This window comes from Octopus bimaculoides, chromosome 24, assembly GCF_046866305.1.
Source record: "Octopus bimaculoides isolate indiv1 chromosome 24, ASM4686630v1, whole genome shotgun sequence".
NCBI lineage: Eukaryota > Metazoa > Mollusca > Cephalopoda > Octopoda > Octopodidae > Octopus > Octopus bimaculoides.
Genome location: NC_142951.1, coordinates 20,958,253 through 20,974,545, shown reverse-complemented (window position 1 = coordinate 20,974,545; position 16,293 = coordinate 20,958,253). Strand labels below are relative to the sequence as shown.

The following is a 16,293-nucleotide window of genomic DNA, read 5'->3' as shown; positions in this document are numbered from 1 at the left end:
CCGAGTCCATTCATTGTACCTGTTCACTCCCAGTTAACTATTTTGTAGTTATGTTTCTTGTCTTAGGCTCTATCTCTATCACTCAACATAAACATGTTGTTTAGCTCCAGGCCAGGCATTACAGCCACAAACACCTTATTTTAAGGGGTCTTTATTATCTAATGTAGTCCCTGAAACGTCTGGCACAAAGCTAACGAGTTTTTAGGTAGTTACGTAAGCTTCCTGAGAAAACAGTCAAAATCTCCCTTTAATCCCACCCTACTGCAGTAGTGGTGGAGGCGCAATGGCCCAGTGGTTAGGGTAGCGGACTCGCGGTCATAGGATCGCAGTTTCGATTCCCAGACCGGGCGTTGTGAGTGTTAATTGAGCAAAAACACCTAAAGCTCCACGAGGCTCCAGTAGGGGATGGTGGCGAACCCTGCTGTACTCTTTCACCACAACTTTCTCTCAGTCTTTCTTCCTGTTTCTGTTGTGCCTGTAATTCAAAGGGTCAGCCTTGTCACACTGTGTCATGCTGAATATCCCTGAGAACTACGTTAAGGGTACACATGTCTGTGGAGGGCTCAGCCACTTGCACGTTAATTTCACGAGTAGGCTGTTCCGTTGATCGGATCAACTGGAACCCTCGACGTCGTAAGCGACGGAGTGCCAACAACAACAACAACTGCAGTAGTTCCCACCTGGTGTCTGCAAAGAGAGTACTGGGGATCTCTGAGTTTGGGATGCCTGGCAGTCTACCTTCTATTTTTTTTTTATTTGTTTCAGTTATTGGACTGTGGCCAAACGGGAACATCACCCTGAAGGGTTTTTAGTTAAACAAATCAACCCCAGTACGAGTTAAGAGTTGTACTTATGCTATCAGTCTCTTGTACTGAACTGCCAAGTTCAGGCTGTGTAAACTACTTTATCTAAAAGACTGTGTTTCTTTCATTTTCCTAGATCAGATGTAATATGAAGTCATTTCGACTGTTATTTCTAGCAAGTCAAGCGACCATATAATCTCCCTTGTTGGTCTAAGGTATTGACTGTTGATATAAATGGAATCTATTTGATCATAGGTTTACTCAATCAGGACTGACCTGGGGTTAAAAAACAACAAATATAGATACATCATTAAACTGCCTCCAATGTTTTGATTATATTGAATACTAATATATATATATATATGTGTGTGTGTGTGTGTATATATATATATATATATATATATATATATATATATATATATACATATATACATATATATATATATGAGAGAAAGAGAGAGAGAGAGACACTGATTGACTGACTGAGATTCATAATCATTCTGAATATTAACCTTTTGCTGGTCCAAAGTATTTTCATAAGTTTGTCCTAAACATCTATGCTTATTTTCAGAATTTAAGTTAGCCCTTTTTTCATATATTCTGAGTAATATAAAGCTTTCCCCAAGTCCCAATTTACTCTATTGGTTGAAAAAATATTGGGAATGTGTATCATATACAGTGCTTGGACACCAAGGAAACATGTCCTGTGTATCATGTGATACTTGGATGAAGGGTTAATTGAAATGCATGAGGATTCTTAATTATAATGAATGTTAATTGAAATACGTAGGGTGTCTTAATTAACTGAATCATTATCATCTTGTTTTAATGCCCACTTTTCCATGCTTGCATGGATCAAGTTAAAATTCGTTGGGGTAGATTTTCTGTGGCTGGATGCTCTTCCTGCCTCCAACCTTCTCCCATATCCAAGCAACAGTATTTTGTCCATAGTCCTTTGAACCTGAATAGCACAATGGTTGGGCATGTTTCTATGTGAGGTAGCTAATGAACGACATTGCTCTGCTTGTATGTTTGTTTACAAGTAGCATTTAATGACAGGACACCTGAACACACACATATGACAGACTTATTTCAGTTTTTGCCTACCTTATCCACTCATCAGACATTGGTGAACCCAGAGTACTTGTAGAAGACACTTTCCCAGGGTGCTGTGCAATGGGACTGAACCTGAAATCATGTAATCATGAAATCAAATTCTTAATGAGGCAGCCAGGCTTCTGCTTGTAAAAGGTAAAAATGACAAGTGTGAAGGACAGAAAATGAAAACTAGAACTAGGCTGGAACATTTCAAAGTATCGTAAATCCACCTACATACACTATTGAGCTTTTATACACTAATGAACTCTTTAGGATTCAGATTTCTCTGTCTAATATAATTGTTTATCTTTTACTTGTGGCACCACCTTGAAGAAATTTAGTCAAACAAATTGACTCCGTACTTTTTTTTTTAAGCCTGGTACCTATTCCATCTATCTCTTTTGAACTGCTAATTTATGGGAACATAAACACATCAACACTGGTTGTCAAGCAGTGGTGGGGGACAAACTCACACACACACACACACACACACACACATATATATATATATATAATTGGCTGCTTCCAGTTTCCGTCCATTTACCAAATTCACTCACAAGGCTTTGGGCAGCCCAAGATTATAGTGGAAGACACTTGCTCAAGGTGCCATGCAGCAGGACTGAACTTGGAGTCATGTGGTTGGAAAGCAAACTTTTTACCATATAGCCATGCTTGCACCTATTTATTCACATCGTTTTGAATTAATCATGCATTACCTTGTAAGCTTTGAGGTTTTGATGGTGAGATTATTTTTAGAATGACATTGTAGGGTAGGTGTGTGAGATTGGATCTGGCTGGTTTAAATGCTAAATGGTTAAATGATCTTCACATAGATGTCAGCAAAATCTCATTGAGGGAAGCTTTGTAATCAGTGAAAATCAACAAAGCCATCTGGTGTAGATGGAATATCTGGTTGGTCAGCTTTTTAAATATGGAGAGACATCATTACTTAATCTGTCTTTCCGCTACCTAAGCGTCGGTCTGAATTCAGCCACTCCGATCAACTCTGTGGCTACACGGCGGTGACCGGCGGGGCGACTACCGGCCGACCGTCGGCCTTTCCGTCCGCTGCGGTTAGGGTGCGAGTCGGATGAAATACCCATCCATTACTTAATCTGTGTAACCTATTATTTGGAGCAATGAAAAATAGCAGAAGAGGTGGTCACTATGAAAGGAAAGATGATATTGGTGATTGTTCAAACTGGAGAGGAAGAGAATCTCTGCTTATGGTGACCAGTAAGCTACTTTCAGGGATTATATTAAATAAGACAAAGGAGAAAAATCATTATTAAATTTTAATACATCAATTTCAGAGCTGGCAATCATGCACAGATGGCATGATTGTGTTGCAACACGTGATTGAAAAGACCATTGAGTACAAATTGTATAGTAGCCATTAACTTTGTCAACTTCCAGAAAGCTTTTGACAATGGAAACAAATGTTATGGGGAATACCTGAAAAAAATAGGGAGCATAATGAGGGAAACATGTTAAAGTTCTAATTGTTGTGCATGAATTAATGAGGAGGTAGTTGTATGTTTTATTGGTGAAAATGGTGTTAGACAAGACTGTCCTGCTTCCATTCCTCTGTCAGTGTTATAGATTTTGGACTTTGGCAGGTTGATCAACAAGCACACAGACTCAGAAGGGATAATGACAAGATCTTGTATGATTTGAATTTTGTTGATATTGAACAAGCATGACTACTTGGTTCTGATGTTTGCTTCCCAACCATGTGGTTTTGGAGTCAAACCTACTGCATGACACCTTGAGTTAAGTGTCTTCTGTAGTAGCCTTGAGCTGACCAAAGCCTTGTGAGTGGATCTAATAGATGGAAACTGAAAGAAGCTTGTGTGTGTTGTTTTGACAACACCTGATAGTTGTGAGTGTCAGTCATACCAGCAATGTCATTTATTTCCAATATTTTCTGGAAACCTGTCTGGCATAGAGAAATATTACTTTGCTTAGAAATAGTTGAGGGTTGGCAATAGAAAGGGCACTCAACCATACAAAATCCACCTTTACAAATTCCATCTGATCATCCATGCAAGCATGGAAAAGTTGACATTAAAATGATAATGACAATGTATAAGCAATGAATTGTTATTTGAAATCTGATCTGAAAACAGTTAAAGAATTTTGGTTTGTTTTTTTTTTCAGGTTGGATCTTGATAGATCGCAGTGGAAAACATTTTGATACAATTCTGAACTTCCTGCGGGACAACCACACAACCCTGCCAGACACAGAAATTGGACTGATGGAGTTAGAGGCAGAGGCCCGTTACTACATTGTACAAGACCTCGTTAACATCATCGAACCAGCTCTAAAGAAGAAGAGAGAGGTGCAGCCAAGCTGCCAGGTCCCGTTGCTCACATCAACAGAGGAGGAACAGAACCTGTTTGCCAACACACACAAGGTAAATTCTTATTATATAAAGCAGCGAGCTGGCAGAATCTGAGTTCAGATTCTGCTGAGGTCGACTTTGCCTTTCATCCTTTCGGGGGTCGATAAATTAAGTACCAGTGAATCACTGGGGTTGATGTAATTGACTAGTCTGTTCCCCTCATATTTTAGGCCTTATGCCTATAGTTGAAAATGAACAATTGAAAGCAATTGTTGAACAAAACCTGCCTCAAAGTGTCAGAGAAACGTCTCAGGCACTTGGTGTCGGTACTGCAATGGTCTCACACAATCTGCAGAAGATTGGTAAAGTGGAAAAGCTTGATAAATGGGTACTGCATGAGCTCAATGAAAGTCAAAAAGTATGGCATTTTGAAGTGTGCTCGATACTCTTTCTGCAAAATACCAATGATCCTTTTCTTGACCAAATGGTCACTTGTGACGAAAAGCAGATCCTTTATGATAACCGTAAGTGATCAGGTCAATGGCTTGATCATGATGAGTCCCCAAACATTTCCCAAAGCCAAAGTTGCATCAGCAAAAGATTAAGGTGACTGTCTGATGGAATCAGCTTTCAAAGATTTCTTAGCATCAAAGCCAATAAGTTTTTATCAACAAGGCATAAATAATCTCATTGATCGATAGCAGAGATGCATAGATGTTCACTGCTCATACTTTAACTAATCAAAACATTTCTATTGTTAATTTTTCCAGAATAAAATTTTCTAAAATTGGTCATTATTTTCAGAACAACCTAATAAATAGCAGTTAAGTACTGGGGTTGAGATAATGAACTACATCACCCCCACCAAATTTTAGGCCTCATGTCTCTAGTTGAAAGGATTATAATAATTTTCAGCAGTTTTCTCTCCTCTGCTTTGTCCCTTTTCTCTCATTCTTTACCCCCTCTCTATTCCTCATCTTATATACAGGTGCTGTATATCCCTTCTCGGATTCATAATCATGCAAGCTACATGACGACCTCATTAGTGCTGGTGGTGCAAAAAAGTACCCAGTACATTCTGTAAAGTGGTTGGCATTAGGAAGGGCATCCAGCCTTAGAAACCATACTGAAGCTGACATGGAGCACAAGTCAGTCCTTGGATCCTGTCAAACCATCCATCCTATGCCAGCATGGAACATGAATATTAAATGATGGTGTTTTCACTGCATTAATGAGTGCATCTTGTGTGCTTTGAGTATGTGCAGTATCATGTTGTAGTTTTGTAGATAAATTGTGATGAAGTCTGCTTTGCAACCATGTGATCCCTAGTTCAAATCTCACTGCATGGCATTTTGGGCAAATGTTATTTTTTTATAGCCTCAATTCAATATGATACTTTGTGAATGAAATTGGGATGATGGAAACTGTAAGGGAGCCCATTAGGTGGATCATTACCTGTAATTCAAATGGCACAACTTTGTGACAGTGTCATTTCTGATTCTGCATGAGAATTACGTTAAGCGTACATGTATGTCTGTGGAATACTCAGACATTTACACGTCAGTTCAGGAGCAGGTAATTCCATCCATCTCAAACAACTGAATCTTCATAGTTGGACGATGGTAATCCAACATATTTTATTCTTATATTGAAAATATTCAACATACCATATTTTCTGGTATGCAAGTCAGTGTAACAGTATGTAGTATACACATACGTAAACATTCAAACATCAGCTCAGTCTTTCCAAATCTTGCTGCATTTCACAGAAGTTTTGGCCCTCCAAAGTCATCTTGGTGTATAAGTTGACCTATCTCATGAAAGTTGATGTAGTATATAATATCTAGTGTAAACATTCATACATTGTCACTATCTTTCCAATTCCTGCATTTAACATGAAATTTTTGATACTCCAAAGTTCTCCTTTTAGAGTTAATAAAATTAAGTACCAGTCGAGAACTGGAGTTGATGTAACTGGCCTTGTGCTTAAATTGAAACATCATTGTTATTTTTATTATTATTATGTCTTTATGATCTGAGTTTAAATTCTGCTTTTCTTTTCATCCTTTTTGGGGTTGATAAATAAAGTACCAATGAAACACTGGGGTCGATGTAATTGACTTACTCCACCCTCCCCAAATTTCAAACCTTGGGCCTACAGTAGAAAGGATTATTATTTCCATTATGAATAATATTATTTGTTCTTCTCATCCACAGCCTGTGATCAAACTCAGCTGTAATCGTCACAATAACAAGTATTCATACACAAAGTAAGTTCATATCTATTTATCTGCTTTATAAACAAAGTATATATATATATACATATCTTTTACTCTTTTACTTGTTTCAGTCTTTTGACTGTGGCCATGCTGGAGCACCGCCTTTAATCGAGCAAATCAACCCTAGGACTTATTCTTTGGAAGCCTAGTACTTATTCTATCACTCTCTTTTGCCGAACCGCTAAGTTACGGGGGTGTAAACACACCAGCATCGGTTGTCAAGCGATGTTGGGGGAACAAACACAGATACACATACATATATATATATATATATATATATATATATATATATACGACGGGCTTCTTTCAGTTTCCGTCTACCAAATCCACTCATAAGGCTTTGGTCGACCCAAGGCTATAGTAGAAGACACTTACCCAAGATGTCACGCAGTGGGACTGAACCCGGAACCATGTGGTTGTATGCAAGCTACTTACCACACAGCCACTCCTACGCCTATATATATATATATATATATATATATATATATAAAAATGTATACAGTCAATGTCCATGTTCCATGCTGGTATGGGTTTGACAGAATCCAATGGGCCCAAGGACTGCATCCTGCTCCAGTGTCTGCTTTGGCTTGGTTCTACAACTACATGTCCTTCCTAATGCCTACCACTTTACTGGGTGCATTTTTTTTTGGTGTCATCATCACTGTTGAGGTTGCTGTGCCGCTCACATGACTATGAAGCCTGAGGAAGTGGTGAAGCATGGTTAGAGTATGGGAGAAGTAGGCCAGAAGAGATCCTTGTAGAAGAGCTGTATGGTTCTTCACATTCTGTAGGGCAGGGAGTGAAGGATCAGTGGGAGTGCGAAGAGGCAGATAGGAGACAAGGTGTTTAGGTGGTCCCACAAGGCTCAAGATAAGTAAGTATAAGTGGGTGGGGTTAATGTAGTATTGTAAGGTGGGGAAGAGAAGAAGGAATGGCGAAGCAGCCTACTGCTATAAAAGAAGTTGGGTAGGGTTGAAGGGTAATGGCCAATGAGGCATGAATTGTGTGGGGTGGATAGAGATGCAGAAGAGAGTAGGTGGAGGGATGAGTAGTAGAGTAATAATGACAGTTAACAGAGGGAGACGGAAATAACAAGGTGGGGATTAGGCTGAGTGAGAGACAGGCATAGTGCATGATGGGATGTAGTCTGGTACATTTGTGGTGGAGAGCAAATAATACATATTGCCAGACATTCCATTGTCATCTCCTCTCTGAGGTTCAGCATCTTGAGTTTAGCCCTCGCTACTTCATCCTATATCTTGAGTCTCCCCTTTTCTGCAAGTTCCCTCCATCTTAAATGATCACTTCTTTATCTGGCTCTCATCATCCATACACATCACATGACCAAACCATTGCAGTTCTCTCTCTCTTACATGCTATATCTAATTTCTCTTAAAAACATTTACACTTAGTTGTGTGTTCACACTGCATCTTGCAAATCCATTAGGGCATATTAACTTTTTCCTTCTCCAATCTTTGCAGGTCTTCTTCATTCATGGCCCATGTCTCACTGTCATGTAACATACCTGTTCATGCACAAGCATCATATAATCTGCTTTTCACTCAGAGAGAGGTACCATCTGTGGATCTTTCTGATTTGGCGTGCGCCACTTTTTTTCTTAACGAAACACTTTCAAACTTGGGATACTGGTAGAATGTGTCATATAAAACATCTTTTACCCTTAGTGTTATTGAGAAAATTTTATCTTTTTAAAGTTATTTCGTGTTAAAATTGTCGTATTTCAGTAATTTCAACCAATCACTGATGTCTATTGAGGTGAAAACAATTACTGCTGTGGTTTGTGAACAACACGTTGTGGCGGTGTAATGGGATCTTTTCCCTTGAATAAAATTAGTGCCATTGTTTGTCAACAACTATCGGCAGTACTGTTATTTATGACATCGTTCGTGCGTTTGTACTGGTTTTAGCTTTAGGGTTTTAGGGTTTTAGGGTTAGGGTTTTAGGGTTAGGGTTTTAGCTTTAGGGTTTGGGTTTTAGAGTTAGGGTTAGGGTTATGAGTATTTTTGCCAAATTTGGTGAAAAATTTGTGGCGGTGTATTGAACAGATTTTCACCAAATTTGGCAACCCTAACTCTAAAACCCAAACCCTAAAGCCAGTACAAACGCACGAACAATGTCATAAATAACAGTACTGCCAATAGTTGTTGTTGACAAACAACGGCACTAATTTTATTCAAGGGAAAAGATCCCATTACACCGCTAGAACGTGTTGTTTACATTCCACAGCAGTAATTGTTTTCACCTCAATAGGCGTCAGTGATTGGTTGAAATTACCGAAATACGACAACTTTTAACATGAAATAACTTCGAATATAAAAATTTTTTCTCTGTTCTCTAAGACAAAATATACAAGTATACGAAGTTTTAAAGTGTTTCAGTAGAAAACACATTAAATAAAACATAAATAAGAAATGGCGCCTGCCAAATCAGAAAGATCCCCATCTGTTGCTAATCAGAGTAACAGTTCTCTGAACTTTCTCCATCCTATTCTTATTCTAGCAGCTATACTTGTAGAACATCCTCCTCCGCTGCTAATTTGGCCACCTAAGTAACAGAATTTATCTACAACTTCTAGGATGCTTCCTGAGCCAAACTAGAGGAATTTAAGACTGGTTGTCCTTGGGAACTACTATATGCTAATGATCTTGTTCTTATGGTGGAATCTGTAGCAGAACCTGGAATCAAAGGGCCTTGAAGCTAATCTGGTAAAGACAAAGTTGTAGTTAGCAAGAAAGTGAAGAATACTGTTTCTGTCAGGTAAATGGCCCTGCTTGATATATTGGAAAGATGTTAGGAAATCCATTTGATGTACCCAGTGTAAGCTATGAACACATAGAGGTGCAGTGGAATAACAGGTAGATTAACAGAGAAAATAGTTTTTGTATATGGCAGATGTGCAGGAACAGTGTGTGTGTCTGAACCGTCATTCAACGTTACAATGTATCTGGATGGCAGAATTAGTAGAGCGCAGGACAGAATGCTTGCGGTATTTTGCAGAGTTCAATTTTTGCTCAGGTTTATTTTAATCAGGTTAACAACTATGATTGAACTGTCTTTTTTTCAGTCATAACATACTTAGGACTATAGCATTCAGCATATCTTTCTATTTTCCAGATGGTAGTATTTTGGAGTGTGTGTGGCCTCTTGATTGGTTTCTCTTTCTCTCTCTCTTTCTCGTGTGTGTGTCTCTCTTTATATCTGTCTTTCTGTATATCTGTTTAACAACCTATCTATATCCTTTCTGTTGCAGTAACTCAGATGATAACTTTCTGAAGAATATCGAGCTCTTTGACAAGCTGTCACTTCAGTTCAGCAACCGTTTGTTGCTCATCAAGGATGTCATTGGCACCGTTGAAATATGTTGCTGGTACTTCTACAGTCGCTCCCAGAAGGTTGGCGAAGTCTGCTGTACATCAATAGTATATGGTACTGACAAAAAACACACCAAGGTAATATCTGTCTGCCATGTTTTAGTCTCTTCCTCTCCATCTTTGATCATCTCTTTTATTATCTCTTTCATTTTATTCTCTTTCTTTTCATTACTCTTTACTCTTACTCTTTTACTTGTTTCGGTCATTTGACTGCGGCCATGCTGGAGCACCGCCTTTAGTCGAGCAAATCGACCCCGGGACTTATTCTTTGTAAGCCTAGTACTTACTCTATCGGTCTCTTTTGCCGAACCGCTAAGTGACACAGACACACAAACACATACACACACATATATATATATACATATATACGACGGGCTTCTTTCAGTTTCCGTCTACCAAATCCACTCACAAGGCTTTGGTCGGCCCGAGGCTATAGTAGAAGACACTTGCCCAAGATTCCACACAGTGGGACTGAACCCGGAACTATGTGGTTGGTAAGCAAGTCAGGCGGCACTGGCATTGGCCACGTTCAGATGGTGCTTTTTATGTGCTACTGGCACAGGAGCTAGTCGGGGCGGTGTGGCTGGCATCGACCATGTTCAGATGGTGCTTTTTACGTGTCACTGGCACAGGGAGCCAGTTAGGCGGAACTAGCAACAACCCATGCATGAATGGTGCTTGTGTGCCACCAGCATGGGAGCCAGTCGGGTGGCACTGGCATTGGCCACAACTACAATTTCCATTTAATTTTGATTTTACAGTAAATTTGTATTAAAGAACCAGGGGCCGTTTCAGGTGGGTTGATATCAAAAGGGTTATAGATGGAGAATGAAGACCCAATTAACATGCCATCTCTTTGATTCCAGAGGACAAAACTTTGTATAAACATAAGTAGTTGTTTCTCCTGGTCAGCCCTGGGCAAACGGACCTCTAAGCAAAGTCAATCAAGCTGTGGCTATCTGGGACAAGCAATTATCTCATACACTCCTCTCTTAAAGACAAATGTAAATTAAGATGGGGTTTGGAAGATAACAAAATGACTATAATGTATATTGGTATATTAGCCATTTTGTTAGCAGATTTCTGTTGAAATACACTGCCTTTATTTCAATTTTTAATATACTGTAGAATTTAGTAAAATAACTTTGTTATTAAGCTGGTGTTTAGAACATAAATTGACAAGAAATTTTGATGGAAGGTTTTAATTCAGATCACTTTAAAACAAATATATCTAGTTCTTTATGTACTGACAAGTATGGTCAAACAGACTGATAACCAAAGGCAGTTTAGATATGGTTATCTGAGACAACAATTATCCAAAGTATCCTTTTCTTAATGACAGATGTATTTCAGTAAATTAAGATGGTGTTTGGAAGATAACAAAAGACAAATATATATCAGTATATTAACCATTTTGTTACCATATTTTTATTAAAATACACTGCTTTTCTTTCAGTTGATTTACAAAATAATGATGCATTTAGTAAAATAACTTTTTCAATATTAAGCTGGTGTTTGGAACATAAATTAACATGGAATTTAGATGCAAGGTTTTAATTTAGGACACTTTAAAATAAGAAGTTTGTGTCAAAGAACCAGGGATGGTCTCAAGTGGGTTAGTATCAAAAGGGTTAAAACCACTTCCACTACTTTGGTGGCCAACTTGATGGTCCTTCACCTATTGGCCCCTGTAGTAATCAGGACTTACTGCTAATCCTCTTTTTCTGCTTGGTTTTCCAACATTTTCCCAATAGATCAGCATACTTTGCTCTCTTCCTCTCATTTACCTCCTCAGTATGGTCCTTCTTGTTAACAGAGAATCCTAATTAGATAATGTGTTTGGAGAAGCTTCTGAGAACAACCTCATGTCTGATTTTAGAGATATTATGGCAACACTTTCTGGGAACTTACAGTTGCTTTCTCAGGCCTGAAGATTTGATCCGTCTTCTGCCCCCAATGAAAATACTTTTCTTTTTCATTGGTTAGATGTGCAGTGCCTAAACCTACAGGTGGTATTTGTTATGGACTTCAGGACTTGGTAATGGCACCATTGGTAACTTGAAAGACATCTCCAGCAATGCTACACCCTTCCCTGCTAAAACTGAGGGAAGGGTGTAGCATTGCTGGAGATGGCTTTCTCAGTTGATGAGAGGTTATTTCTAATCAGGTAATGGAATAAGAGTCTGGTAGTATTGGTAGGGAGTTATGCTTCATATTGAATGTAGTCCTACATGTTTTAATCTTTCTTTACTTCCCTTTTTGCACCATCAAACATTCCAGGTTGATTATCCGGAAGCAAGGATCTTTGAGGAAACTTTAAATGTTTTGTGTTATGAAAATGTCGATATAAAACCTGACAAGGACTTTGTTATGCCGTCACGCAGTGGCTCAATGGCGACCGTCTATCACAGCGATGAAGACTTAGAAGAGAGGCTGGACAGGCACAGGCTTCGGAAGAAATAGTACTCACTTGAACTGCCTTTACAAACCAAAATCGACGGATGGATGGATGCAGGGAGATGATATCGAGGGAGACACAGACAGAGATGCACATACAGAAATATTACAGTTGATGCAAAAAAGTTGATGTAAGAATGGAGCAGTGAAGATTTTAAACAAACAAACAAACAAACAAAAAAAAAACTACAACCAAAAATATGAAAAATAAAAATAAAAACAGAAAATAAAGTTTTGAGATGTTTCAAGGTTTGCTTTACTGAATTTTTGTTTTACCATCATCATTGTCATCACTATATCTAGTATTAATCACATTTTCTGTATCTTCTCTCCTACTGAGGTAGCCATGAATCTCCTCTCACCTTTTAGCATTCAGATTTATTGTCAAATGTAATGCCTATTTATTCACATTGTTTTGAATTAATCATGCATTATCTTGTGGCTTCAAGATTTTGACGATGTGATTGTTTATTTTTAGAATGGTATTGTAGGATAGATGTGAGATGTTGGATGTGGCCAAGCAGAATATTTTGGCCAGATATGGCCTGTTTAAATACTAAAGGGTTAATGCAAGATTCCTATTTCTGTCCCTCTATTCCTACTCTAACCTCTCCTCACCTAGTACAAATCCACCTTGCTCAAATCACTTGCCACTCAGTTGAGGGAGTCTTACCTTTCAAGTTACTTAGTGACTTCACCAGTGCTGGTGTCATATAAAAAGCACCCAGTACACTCCATAAAGTGGTTGGCATTACGGAGGGTATCCAACCATAGTAACCATGCCAAAGAAGACAGAGTTTGATGCAGCCTATTGATTTGCAAGCTTCTGCCAAATCATTCAGCCCATGCCAGCATCGAAAACATATTAAGTGATTGTGATGATCTGCTTTTTGTTTCTATGCTGGCATGAGTTGGACATAAGTTATTCAGGCAGTATTCTGTGCCTGGATGTCCTTCCAGTCATCAGCGTTTGCTTGATTTTCAAGTAAGGTGGGGGTTTTTTTTTCTCGTTTTAATTATTTCCACTGGTGTTCACACAAAATTAGTGAACTATGGAACTTCAATATATGAGAGAGGTAAACATAATTATTGTATATAGCTGACTGACAATGCGAACACAATTGGAAATTAAACCCCCCCCCCCCCCCACTCTCCCTCGCCCTCTCTATTTCTCATGCTTGCAACTATTGCTTGATGTCAAGGCAAGGAGATAGTAACACATTGTTTTTATCAGCTTGATAAATAAAATATATTCATAATTCGGCTAAGAAACCCTGCTTAACTGTATTTTACAAGACTTTGTGGTTTTTATTATATAAATATATATATAATATATATATATATATATATATATATATATATATATATATATATATATATATATATATATATATATATATATATATATGTATGTATGTATGTAAAATCTCATCATCGTTGTTTAATGTTCGTTTTCCATGCTGGCTTGGCTGGACAGTTGAGCTGGAGCTGGAGAGCTGCCCAGGTTCCAATTGTCTGTTTTGGCATGGTTCCTATGGCTGGATGCCCTTCCTACTGCCAACCACCTCAATGTGCTTTTACATGACCCTGCATTGGTACTGGCATTGGTGCTTTCATGACTGATGCTTCTTAAACCCAAATTTTCCTTTCCTTTCTAGTTCAAGTAGTGATTCAGCTATAAGAACAAGGTTATCAGTGTAGAGGAGCTCTCAAGGGGAGCCAATATTAAATTCCTCTGTTATGGCCTGGAGGGCTTCGATAAACAAGAGGAGTCTGAGAACCAATCCTTGGTGAACACTAAATTCATTGCTAAACTTATTGCCAACCTTCACCTTACTGGCAGCATCCCTGTATACAGCTTGTACAGCTCTCACTAATCACTCATCTATCTCTAGCTTCTGCCTTGACCACCAGAGGAGGTAGCGGGGGACTCTGTCAAAGGCTTTCTCTGGGTCTGCAAAAGCCAAGTACAGAGGTTTTTCTTGGTTAAATGCTTCTTCTGCAGTTGCCTTATCAGGAAGATAGCATCAGTGGTGCTTCTCCCTGGTTCAAGATTGAACTGCATCTCATCCAGGCTAACTCTCTTCCTAATAAGTTTAGCAATGACCTATTCTGTAACTTTCATGACCTTTTCCAGCAATTTGATACCTTTGTAATTATTTCTAAAGTGTCACCTTTACCTTTGTAGCAGTTGACTATAATGCTGCTACACCAGTCATTCAGTATGACAACCTGATTGTCTCTACAGGTGACAAGACCATATCCCACTCTGCCAGGTATTTTAAGCATCTCAGCAGAGATTCCTGAAGGGTTGGGAGCTTTCCCAGTCTTCATATCCTTAATTTCTTTATCTACCAAGTTACTGTCAGTTCGGATAACTGGGTCCATATTAAGCAGACTCTTCTCCCACGTATTCTCTACATTTAGCAGCCTTTCATAATGGCATTTCCAAGCCTCTTACTTTGCAGAATCACTAACTGCTAGTGATCCATCATTCATGTAAACACTTCTCTCCTACATCACAATTTTCTCTCTCACACAGTCTTGCAATCTGAAAAACCTCAAGCTGCTGAACATTGGCAAACTTCTTCTTTTCTGCTTCTCCCCTGGCAAAACATGCGTTTCCTAGCCCGTCTTTTAGCTCCTGTTATAGTTCCACTTCCAGCCCTGTTTCTTTGCTCTAATGGCCCTGCCTACTACACTGTTCCACTGCAAATGTTACCTTAGATCTGGAATGGATTTTGCACTACCCACAAATTTGGTCTGTAGCCCTCATTGTTGTCCCATAGAAACCTCCTGTTGTTCTCTGTACTACTAAATCTCTGACTATTCAGAGGATCCTTAAGCTTCCAGATTGGCTATTTTCAACCCATGTTGAGGGGTGCACTCTTCACTTGGGAAGGTTTTTGCATTTGATGATGATGCAACCATCTTTCCTGCTTTCTGATGAGAATGTAGTCAATCTGGCTTGTTTGTCCACCAGATTGATAGGCGAACAGGTGACTAGCTGGTTTCCTTAAGTTACTATTGCAGGTCATAAAGTAATTTTCATTAGAGAACTCCACCAGCCTGGTTCCCTCCTTGTTGTAGGAATCAAATCCATGGCCTCCATGGAAGCCACCTGGATGCTGCCCAACACGTCCTTTGAAATTACCAGCCACTGTCATTTGTCGCTGGAGTAGTCTGCAAAAAGTTCTGATAAAATTGATTTTTCTGTTCCTCTGGTAGCCCTGGTTGAGGAGCATTGGCAGAAATAATAGTTGCAGTTCCACTTTACAAAACTAGTTTAAGCCTAAATATCCTATCACACACTGCCTATTTTGATTGCCTTATCAACCCATTTCTCAGATAGAAGTATGTCCACACTACTAACCCCATCACTATTGCCGACCCAGATTTTATACTTATGCTCTTTGCCTGTGAGCAAACTGGCAGAAGCTCCCTTTTTAGATGCAACACACATCCATATGTTTCATTCCAGCATCTCAACAATCTCACCAGACTCACCTTTCAATGTGCCCATGTTGAGTGTGCCGTTTCTAAGGGTGAGGAAGGGGTAGCAAAAGAGAACACAGGGATGGAGGATAACATTCTGCATTTGAAAAAGGTTTGGATGCATGTTTGCCTGACATTATATAAGTTCAAATAAGTTTCATTTAAGTTTTAACTTACTGTCACTTATTCACTTCACACCTGCTGCATCTAGCATGGGAAGAAATTGAGGTATAGACTATTGATTATGCAAAGATAAACTAGTGCTGATAATTAACTGGCAAGTACCCTTGTTATATTTCTGAAGTGAGCAAGCTAGCTACACCTTATATTGTAGTACTGTCATTGCTAATGGGCCTTGTTGGTGGGGGAGAGCAATAGAGTGAGGTACCAAGAGAGACTTTAGGTATAGGTAGTGGTTGCCCT

General features: G+C 39.0%; 1 protein-coding gene across 1 annotated transcript in view; it reads left to right on the top strand.

Annotated features, from left to right (window-relative positions):
* Nucleotides 1–12,623, top strand: part of LOC106872887 (BTB/POZ domain-containing adapter for CUL3-mediated RhoA degradation protein 3) — a 21,283-nt gene extending 8,660 nt beyond the window's left edge. The window contains exons 3-6 of the mRNA XM_014920043.3: nucleotides 4,062–4,318; nucleotides 6,464–6,516; nucleotides 9,798–9,996; nucleotides 12,199–12,623. Of these exons, the coding sequence (XP_014775529.1) occupies nucleotides 4,062–4,318; nucleotides 6,464–6,516; nucleotides 9,798–9,996; nucleotides 12,199–12,381 (692 nt within the window). The 3' untranslated portion in view covers nucleotides 12,382–12,623. The remainder of the gene's footprint in view (nucleotides 1–4,061; nucleotides 4,319–6,463; nucleotides 6,517–9,797; nucleotides 9,997–12,198) is intronic.
* The last annotated feature ends 3,670 nt before the right edge of the window (nucleotides 12,624–16,293 follow it).